This window comes from Prunus avium, chromosome 3 (assembly GCF_965620075.1).
Source record: "Prunus avium chromosome 3, drPruAviu1.hap1.1, whole genome shotgun sequence".
NCBI classification, from domain to species: Eukaryota; Viridiplantae; Streptophyta; class Magnoliopsida; order Rosales; family Rosaceae; genus Prunus; species Prunus avium.
The window spans coordinates 13624685-13635771 of NC_142286.1; the positions used below are offsets into that span (position 1 = coordinate 13624685).

The 11087-nt window shown below is 38.4% G+C and overlaps 1 protein-coding gene across 1 annotated transcript; it reads left to right on the forward strand.

Annotated features, from left to right (window-relative positions):
• The first annotated feature begins 2293 nt into the window (after positions 1-2293).
• LOC110771849 (putative O-methyltransferase 3) lies at positions 2294-3796 on the forward strand. The gene is made up of 2 exons (XM_021976201.2): positions 2294-3073; positions 3265-3796. Exons 1-2 carry the CDS (start codon positions 2312-2314, stop codon positions 3565-3567), a joined length of 1065 nt encoding a protein of 354 aa, XP_021831893.1. The 5' UTR covers positions 2294-2311; the 3' UTR covers positions 3568-3796.
• The last annotated feature ends 7291 nt before the right edge of the window (positions 3797-11087 follow it).

The window sequence follows — 11087 nt, forward strand, 5'->3', positions numbered from 1 at the left end:
ACTTGTTTTTTTTTTTTAATCTATAAATAGTCTTTTAAAATCCCAATTGAAATAAAAAAAAAACTCCCTAGATCAAAGAAAAAGGGAGGGAACCAAAATTTATCATATATACCAGTTTTTTAAAATTACAATTTTGCCCCTACTTGAATTTTGATCGTATCTCTCTCTCGTTACAACTCGGATTTGAGCCCACTACGTGTCTACGGACTCGTTTCGATGAGCTCTACGTAGTGGTACAATCGGAATTCCCAAATTCCTTCCCTAACTTAAAATGACCTTTTTGCCCCCTTTTTAATATTAAATAATATTTTAAATTTTCGAAAACCTTAATTAATTAATTCATATCATTTTATTTTATTGTTTATTCCAATTTATTTTCTCATTTAAACTTATTTCCTCTTATTCTTAATTATTTAATCTTCCCCAGATAAAAATTAACTCTTAAATCATTTAAATATTCCCGGGGTAAAATTGTCTTTTTCTTGAATAATTTAATATTTAACTATGAATTTAGGACCGGGTTATTATAGGTCAAATTTTTGCAAAATCAAATGAGGTGCAAAAGAGAAGAGAAGAGAGAAGAGAACATAGAACAAACCGGCCAGCAACATAGACGGAAGCAAAGGTGGCGGACATGGAGACCAAGTGTTGGAATCTCGGATTGGAAAACACGTACAATACTTGATTACACATGAATTACAACAATGGATCGATATTAAATTGAAATTTAGGGTTATTAGAAAAAAGTAACAACTTGGGAAAAAGAAGAGAGTTGTGATAGAATTGGGATACGTACTTCTTCAGCAGAGACGGACATCTCGTTGGCCTTTACCTCGGCTTCTTGGTGAATGAACCTCACCATGTGCTGGATCTAATTTGAGACATCTGCATTGCTAGGATTTATGGGTTGGTAAAAGAGGAAAAGAGAAATCTATGACCAAAAATAGAGACAAAAAAGGGAAAAATTAGAGAGAGAGAAATCTATTTCATGAACACATGAAATCGTGAGAAAAATAAGGAAAAGGAAGAGGTGCTTGAGAGGGATATGGAGAAAACGAGAGTGAGGGAGAGATCCCTACCCATTCGTTCGATTTGCTAAGAGGGGAGAGCATGATTCATCGATTTGTTGGGCAGAGAGAGAATGAGGCTCAGAATCGATTGTCTAGGGTTCCGACTTTATCCATGCTGTAGTCGATGGCATCGCTGCATTGATGGTGTCGCTAAGTCGCAGTGATGTGAAGATAGGGAGATGAAGACTTCAGAGATGTGATAGAGAGGGAGAGAGAGGGTTTGAACGCAGATAGGGAGAGGGCTTCATTGAGAGGTAAAGAACTTTTCATCGAACGGGGCGTGAAAAATTAGGTTGAGAGAGAACTTAAGTTTATTAGCGTGTTTTTGAACCACGTTGTTTTTTTAATAATACGGATGTGCTTTTGACAACTTAAGTTTAGCATGTTTTTGATCAACGTCATTTTTTTATTGAGGATTGACGTGCTTTGATACCCAACCACGTCGCTTGTATAATTACCGACGTGGTTTGTAGCATATTTTATAACCACGTCACTTAAATGAAATTCTGATGTCTTTTAAGTGATGTGGTTTTAAAATATTGGCATAGTGAAAGGGAAGAGAGACCGAGAGAAAATGAAGAAAATAGAGAGTTGATAAGGGGCATGGGACCCCTTTGGTCCCTACTGTATGAGAGTTCGAACTTAAGACTATTGATGTGCAAGTCAAACCCTTTTTCAGTAGAGTAGACAGCATCGACGCTACTTGCATGTTTTAAATTAGTGTGTTCTTGTGTGATCTGCACTAGCTACTTGCATTCTCCTTACATGTTTTATGTTAATAACCAATATATATATATATATATATATATATTAATAACCACTTTATTAGCGAGAAAAGATAATGACTTTTACATGATTCATGTTGTGTGGACAGTGGATTAGTTTAGTTTTATAATTCCGTTTGCTCTCCTGACCCCAGCAATATTTGCCAGTTTTCAATAATTGTCTGCGTGCACAAATAACATTTGACTGTGAATCATTGTTATTTATTTGCTGTAAGAGTTTACATAACAGTAATTGCATACAGTAGAAGAAAAAAATAGAGTCAACCATCAACCATAAAATAGAGCCAATTAACATGTCTAACACGTGGAAAACATGGGTATCCCAATTTCCGAATATATCTCTCCCTCTCTCCTTTACGGCATTAAGCTCTTCTAGCTCCCCTCCACTCCACACACTTATATAAAGAGATGTGCATCAATCCTAATTCTCACCAAATCTTGAGCCAATAGCAAGGCATGGGTAGTGAAGTGAGAGCAAGTCATGAGCTACTCCAAGCACAAGCCCACATTTGGAACCACATTTTCAGCTTCATAAATTCTATGTCCCTCAAATGTGCAGTTCAATTAGGAATCCCAGATGTCATTCAAAAACATGGCCAACCCATGACTCTTTCCGAGCTTGTCTCCGCACTACCAATTTCCCCATCAAAAGCTGATTTCATCCCACGCCTCATGCGAATCTTAGTCCACTCCGGCTTCTTTGCTCAAGAAAGTCTGAGTGGGGGCGAACAAGGTTATGTACTAACAGACGCCTCCGCGCTCCTGCTGAAAGACAATCCCATGAACGCAAGGCCCTTCTTACTTGCCATGCTCAATCCCATCTTAACCGATCCATGGCAGTATTTGACCACTTGGTTCCAAAATGACAATCCTACGCCATTTCACGTGGTGCACGGGATGACATTTTGGGATTATGGGAACCAGGACCCGACTCTTGCGCATTTTTTCAATGACGCCATGGCCAGCGATGCCCGGTTGATCTCAAGCTTGGTGATTGATGAGTGCAAGAGGGTGTTTCAAGGAGTGGATTCGTTGGTTGACATCGGCGGTGGGACAGGAACTGCGGCCAAGTCCATTGCTGATGCCTTCCCTCATATGAAATGCACTGTACTTGATCTCCCTCATGTAGTTGCTGACCTAAAAGGGAGTAAGAACTTGGAATATGTTGCAGGGGACATGTTTGAGGCTGTTCCTGCGGCCGATGCTATTTTTTTGAAGGTAAATTATCTCATCCTTAGTGATATTATATTGTTAAATACAGATTTCCATTTGTAGATCAATACAATATATGTGAAGCAGAGTATGCTTTCCAATTGGACTTTAAAGTATAAATCAAATTGGGTCCATAAGTAATTTGATAATTGTCTTAGTATTGATGATTTTGTTTGGTGATTTTGCATGACAAACAGTGGATATTGCATGACTGGAGTGATGAAGAATGCGTGAAAATACTTGAGCGATGTAAAGAGGCAATTACAAGAGAGGGCAAGAAAGGAAAGGTGATTATCGTAGATATGACGGTGGAGAACAAGAATACAGATAAGGAATCTGGGGAAACACAACTTTTCTTCGATATGCTGATGATGGTCTTGGCTACAGGAAAAGAAAGGAATGAGAAAGAATGGGCTAAGCTCTTTTCTGATGCAGGTTTCAGCCACTACAAGATTACTCCCTGTTTGGGTTTAAGGTCTCTCATTGAGGTTTATCCTTGATTTATAATGAATCACACCTGCTTAGTGTATTATGTTGGCAGCTTGTAGTGTATTGTACTCTTGTTCAGGGAAATTAATGTTACCTAGTTTATTTAGTATTGTATTAAATGCAAGTTTGTCAATTTGGGAGGTGCTCTGGAAATTCTGTGGAAAATGTTGGAGTTAATTCTTGTTATTTGGGAACTTTTGTCTCTTTGCTTAGAACCAGTAATCAACAGGAGCTCTTCTAACTATCTAGTTTTCTCTTTGTCATTTGGCACTGCTCAGATTTCTCAAACTCCTTTTCTATATTAGGCAAAACCTCACTTTTGATACCCGTGGTTTATCACTTTTACTACTAAAGTCTTGTAGTTTCAATTTGATCATTTTTGCCCACGTGATGCAATTCAAGGACATTCTCCAATTTTTGTCAAATTAGAGTAACTGTGGTTACTTATTGAGGAGCATTTCGGTCCAAAACAAGAAAGATAGAAAAATAAAAAATAAAAAGGAAAAGGAAAGAAAGAGAAGGGAGAGAGAAATCCTCCGCACCACCACCCCTGCCAGCCCACACGCCAACCACAACACTCGACCCCATGTCCCCAACCCAATACAAATCTACCACCACCATCTCTCTCTCTCTCTCTCTCTCTCTCGCCCCTGCCGCAACTGTAACACCCAACACCCATCCCCCAATTCCCGCATCCAAAACCATGTATCTCCTTGGCCAATGTTCCCCAGTGCGCCCCACCTCTCCTCGATATCTACTCACCGCACCCAGTCCCTTCCCCCAGGCCAGCCCAAAGTAGAAGCCACAACCATCCTTCCAGAAGCTCAACGGCAACTTGCTATTAGATTCCACTCCCCCCGACAACCTTCACATCTCCATTTTCTTCTCTCTTATCAATCCCTCTCTAAACTTTCCTCTCTTTTTTTCTTCTTAATTTTCTTTTCGTTTTGCAATTTTCTCAGGAAAAGTTACAGAGAAACAACAACCACCCAATTTCTATTTCTATTGATTTGTTCGGGGAAATTTCACGTGCTTGGCGAATTTTATTTGTTTGGTAAATTATTCTTTCTTTTTATTTTTGATAAATCTCAGTTCTTGGTTCATAACACAGTACAACAAATATTAGTTTTGGGGGATTTTCATGGATTTGGCAAATTCCAACTTTGTATCACAACAAATTTTGGATTCTCTAATGTTATGGAAGGTTGTAATATTTTGCAATGGTTGTTGTTCAATAATTTTAATTGTGGTGGGGGAGGAGGAGGAGGGTTGGTGGTGGTCGTGATGAGAGAGGTGGTTTGGTAACTTGGTGGGAAGGTGGGAATAGGGAGGGAAATGCCCCTCCCTTTTTTCTATTTACAACACTTGTTTCTGGACCAAAATTCTCCTTGAAAAGTAACGGTAGTTACTCGAGTTTGACGAGTTTGACACAAATTGGAGACGTTCTTGCATTGCTAAAGTTCAAAGCCACAAGGGTAATAACTGAAATTGGTACTTAGGTGACGATGGGTATATTTAAATGCTATTCAGACAGACACAGCAATATTCACACACTTTAAAACTTGACCAAAGATGATTATGACTAGACAACAGCTAGTCATGAAAGCCACAACCTCACACATACATAGCATAACTAACTGTACCTGCAAACCTAGAAGATTACTAGTGACAATCTAGGCACTCAGAAGGACCCGTCAATCTAGGCATCCCCTGTGCTAGCAACAACTATGGTGAAAGTATGTGAAAACATCATAATCAAATAAACAGCAAATAGCAAATAATGATGACTAGTCAACTATAAGAACACAAACCCAAAAATACATAACATCAAGCGATGACTAGTCAACTGTCAAGAACACATACCCTGAAAATAACAGATCTGCAAACCATAAATTCTTCACCCAGAAACCCACCGCTGGGAAAAACTGGGGGTCATCAACTGACCAGGCAATCTACTAAGCAAAAAAGATTCTTATAAAGAAACACAAGCAAGCTCAAGAAATCATAGATCTATTTAGGAAGATGAGCTATATCTCCTTTGTGCAATCTTCTTCTCCAACTTAGCAAAACCAGCAGCTTAGTCCTTCATGGCAATGACAGCTCCTTCTTTAGCTCTTTCATCCCATGGCACTAACTAGCTAGCTCAAACTTAGACAGAAACCAAAATTTGGATTCAAGGGGAAAATGACCAATTTCTTCAAGAAACCATACTCTTGAAGAAATCAATCTTGAATCTAACCTAGAGATATATGAGAGAGTGTTTGTTCTAGCTAGATGCAGATTTCATATTTCAAAAGCAGTTTTCGAAAATCGATTTAGAAAACTCATAGATGAAAATGGTGGTTTTCTCTTGAGGAAGAAGAAGAAGCAAAATGATGGAATCAATCTTGAATATGACCTAGAGATATATGAGAGAGTGTTTGTTCTAGCTAGATGCAGATTTCATATTTCAAAAGCAGTTTTCGAAAATCGATTTAGAAAACTCATAGATGAAAATGGTGGTTTTCTCTTGAGGAAGAAGAAGAAGCAAAATGATGGAAGAAACCTTTTCAAAACTTCCCCTCAAAAGTGATGGCTGCCAAATGAGGAATCATTTGGCTTTTACCTAAAAATTCTTAGGTCAGAATAGTACACATGGCAGCCGGCAAAAATTTGTAGAATAGGACAAAAAGGTTTGGTAAGATCCAGCTGGAAACCAGTGAGCTGGAAAACTTACTAATGCAAAAGATGACTAGTCATACGAAAACAAGATGACTAGTCATACGAAAACAAGATGACTAGTCATAATCTTAAGAATTCTAATGAATGAAATGCATAAATTACCTTTGTCAATTTGATTGATCCTCCACAAGATAACAGCCAAATAAGAACACTTATTGCAACTATTCTTAATCTAAACTTGAGCTTGGGTAATTATAATGTATGTCCTATTATTGTCAAGGGAAGTCAAAAGAAACACTTAAAAAGCATAAACTCAACAATAACGATCAAATTGAAACAACACGGACCTTAGTGGTAAAAGTGTTAAACCACATAGACCCAAAGTAACTTTTTGCCTAGTTATTAATGTTATTTTGATGAATTTGTATTAATTGTACCTGGTCAAGGAGGCATTTCATGAGGTGTTATTACGGAGAGATATTTTTGTTTGTATCGACTTCAAATGCTTGTGTATATCGATCAGTTTGTGTTGTCTTGCCAAAGTTAGATCGCACGAGGTTTGAGATGCGAGCCTCTAGAAGATGTGGCTCCCCTTAGTTCCTTCATTCTTCAACAACATGTCTATCAGGGCCTGGAATGATAGGTCCCAGGTTTTTCCAAGTACTATAGCCTAGACCTCATGCAATCCTTATTCATGTGCATCCCTTGATTCTGTTCTTGATTGTCAACATAACAGGTTTGTCAATCTTTGTGTTTGGAGATTAAGTGTCACAAGTACGAGTCATGGTAACATATACTAGAAGGTTTTTCTAGGTTTTGTTAAGACCGGTTATCCCGCTCATCATGTTAATTATGTGTCGTGGGCTAGTTAATGGCTTTAATGTGTGTGTTGCTTGGGCCAATACTCAATCAACGACTAAAGTGGCCTATGACCTAGAAGATAGGAAATCAACGGCAGCAAGAGAGGAGCAACAGGGAAGTTTACGCAAGAGGCGATCGATCGCAATGGCCATGTGATCAATCAGTTTCTTCTAGTGGGCCGCGACGATGTTGTGTTCCAAGCAATCGATCGTATGAGGAAGTGATCGATCACTTCGTCCTTATTTTGTTTGCATGCTGAACGTGGGTTTTTTTGTTTTTTTGTTTCCAGCAGTTTTGACGTGGCTTTCCTATTTTATTGGGGTTTCTTAACCTAATTAAATAAGATTTTGGTTTCCTATTCTTGTTTGACTTGTAACCTAAGTCCTATGCATTATAAAAAGGACTTTTGGGGCTATGTTAAATTAGCTGAGCTAAAGAGAGGTCGGGGAATTTAGAAGAAAGAGTAACAAGAGAATTTAAGAGGGAATTCTTAGGTGTTTATAAAGAATCCAAGGGTTTGAGCAAGGGTGAGAGAAAAGAGAGCTAGGGTTCTTGTGAGAGCTAAGGGGGTTCTTGATTGTAACGAAAATTGTTCTTACATACTAGTGAATTTCTCGAGTGGATCACCAAAAGATGTAGGCATGAGGTCGAACATTATAAATCTTTGTGTTCTTATGTGTTTTGCTTACTCTCTTCGTTGTGTGTGTGTTTTATTCTCAAGGAGTTTGTGCATAATCCGGGTACGTAGTCTGATCAGTTCATAATTGTATATCAGTTTGCACCCCTCTAGCTTATGATTTGGTTATGTTATTGAGTTAAACTTGTGTTTTTAATCCCTTTTCTGTTTATCATTCAGCTCATTGGGCCTTAGGTAGCAATGGTGGCTTTGGATAGGAAAAGATGCAAAATGGTGCAAAAACGAGCAGACTGAGTTAGCAATTTGTTTCGGCCTTAACTTCCTCCTCCCAACTTGTATTGGCCCAATTTATATGTGGTTGGAAAGAAGAGATTCTGAACTGCAAGATGGACTGCTAAAACGTATCAATTGATGAAGTAAAGCCCAATCTGTGGGCTCATCAAAATGCACACCATACATTCCAGTCTTTTGTTCGGCAGTCAACTTGTAAGGCCCAAAACGTACACTTGTGCTGCTCAGATGGGAATGCATTCTTCATACAAGTTGTTCCAATGGGTGTCTATTATGACATATCCAAATTTTAGCCCCATTGGATACAGATTGAAACCTCTTCCTACACCAAGCCTGGTTCAGAAGAATCTTTTATTTCCAGCAACCAAAAGAAAACCCACATGGGTTGGCAGCAAAAGGCAGCCACAATTGAACACCTTTGAACACCCATGTGAAGAAAGCTTGAGGTGCAGCAAAAGAAGTATTGGATGGGATTGATTCCAACCACACTAACATAGACAAGATAAAGTGGGAGTTATGGATTGTATTAAAGGAGGAATGGTGGTGTTGGATTTCATCATGACGTTCCTCCTTCTTAGCCCTATAAATAGATAAGTCTTCAAGCTACAAAATTCACTTCAGCCATCCTCCACACTTCCATCATTCCATTAACACATCCAGAAATCATCCTCATACACTCCCATCAACCCCATACACTCTACCAATCAACCCAATACTCTAAACTGCCCCAAATCACCAAAACAACCCCAGAAAACCTCCCTTCCATTTCCCTACGAATTTCCTTTTTCTTAGCCATCACCACTCACCCAAACTCATCCCAAATCACCTACTAGCTGTCATACATCATTCTAGACGTGGGGAAGCTCTTGGAGAAGCATTAGACGTGGAGAAGCACTTGAAGAAGTCTTGGACACCACAAGAACTTCAGAAAAGGGGTTTTTCTACTCTTATTGCATTCCTTATGTTTTCTCATTTCTATCTAAGTTTCTTTTCCATTATGAGCAGCTAATTTCATAACTAGGGCTTCGATGTAACTGTTCGGTTCATTTTTACACATGATTTTTCATGTTATTCACCCACTATTTTGAGTTAGTTCTTGACATTTTATAGCTTTTTACTTCCTTTTTGTGTTTTCTTAGATTTTGCCTTGGTTGGGATGAAAATGAGCTAAAAGTGCATTATTAGTTATAAATTCTGTTTTTGTTCATTTTCGTAGGTCAACTTCTTGGCCTGGGATCAACATGCTCTGGTGCTCGGATGAGGTCATGATCTTCATGAGACTTGTTCCAATGGATGTTAACTACAACATATCCAAATTTGAGCTCCATTGGACAAGTATTGCCTATCCAACCAATCCATCATGTTACCACAGTTCTGGAAATCCGGATTTGGCCAGCTTTTACCTCCCTTGTGTCATCTTAACTTCTTGTTACCATAACTCTTGGTAACAAGGAATTACATTTGTAAAATAGATATTTTCTGAGCTTTTGGCATCTTTGTGAAGTCAAAGCTCCATCATGGCAAGGGGACAATGGGCTAAGGCTTTATCAAAGGTGGTAGTTTTATATTAAAAGGTAAAAGCTGGAAAGGAGGAGAGAGGGAGGAGAAGTCAAAATTGCAATCTGATATTGGGAGCCTTTTGATCGTGGGAAATGAGGCTATTCCACATTCTACACAACTGGAGAGCAGCTTTTGGGGAGCTAAGAGCAAGGAAGGAGAAGGAGGTGCAGCCAAGGAAGAAAGGAGAAGACTTCCACCATTGAAGACTTCAAGCTTTCATCATTTCCAAATCTGTAAACTCCTTCTAGTTATATTTCGAGTTTGTATTTGGAATAAGTATGAGCAACTAAACTCCATAGCTAGGGCTTAGGTTGAAGCCCTAAACATGATTACCTTATTGTTTTGATGCTTGAGTGTATGAATTTCTAGATGTTGTTGATGAACCCCATTCACTAATTGAATTTTATGATTTGTGTTTGCTTCCTTTGCTTAATCACCTTAGGTTGTATGCATGTAGCTAAAGTTGAGAAGTTGTGTAAGATAACCAAGAACACAATTTCTAATTAGCAACAAATGATTGAACTTGTTTAAGTGAGCATCATGTGAATTGGTTTCTTGACAACAATTGATGAATTCCAATTCACCAAATTAATCTATCCTTGATGTGTGTTTTCCTGATTGATTACCTTTGAAAGCATGCTTCTTGAGGTTGTTGGGATTATGTGTATCTTCATGTTTTCCTAAGCAATAGATGGATGGAGTAAGAACCATCCATGTGAATTGGTTTCTTGAATACCTAATGTAAACACCATGCTATTAGGGTTCTTGTGATGTTCATATTCTCTTTGAACTTAATGGGTTTTCCTTGCAATCGAATCGAAGTACGAACCATACCTAGGTTCGGTTATGAGGAGGGCACAAGTATTGTAGCACGAACCATGCACTTTACGTATATTAGAGAGAATCAATGCGTCTTGAGCCACGACCCATGGTCTTGATTGCGAACATCTTCATCAATACATTTAGAGTTCATCACTTGAGTATCCATGAACACGGGTAGAATTGTTTAGGGTGGATTCCGAAACCCTAGTGTTTGTTACATTTTAATTTCACTTTTTGATAATTCATCTCTGCCATTCACATTTAAATTCAAAGTCCATTTACTTTCATGCAATAGAAATAGGTCACTTGAACCAAATCAAAAAACCCCCCCAATGTGTGTGTGAGTTGCGTGTTTGACACGTTTTGTGTCTTTGTCACTGAATTTTGTTTGTTTCCGTAATTGTTTTGGACTTTTGGTCCGCGCTGTGTTCTTTCATTTTCTGTGCTGATTCCAACCGTATAAAGAACGTGAATTTTGGATAAACGGTTGGAAAGTTATAGGTCAAAAACTGGACAGAGGTCGAAACTGAAAAACAGAGAAACGAATCTGTCCAAATGGTGATAAACGGGTGATAGAAAGTGCTGTTTGTGTTTTTCTTTGTTTTCTTGTGTTGTTTCATTTCTTTTATCTTCCTTACTTCATTTTTAGTTTCCAATTTGTATTGTGTTTGTGTGTTGTGTAAAATTAGTGTTCTTTAC

Coding starts and splice junctions, on each gene's coding strand:
- LOC110771849 (XM_021976201.2), top strand. CDS start 2,312: ATGGGTAGTGAAGTGAGAGCAAGTCATGAGCTACTCCAAGCACAAGCC. Junction 3,074..3,264: donor CCGATGCTATTTTTTTGAAG/GTAAATTATCTC, acceptor CATGACAAACAG/TGGATATTGCATGACTGGAG.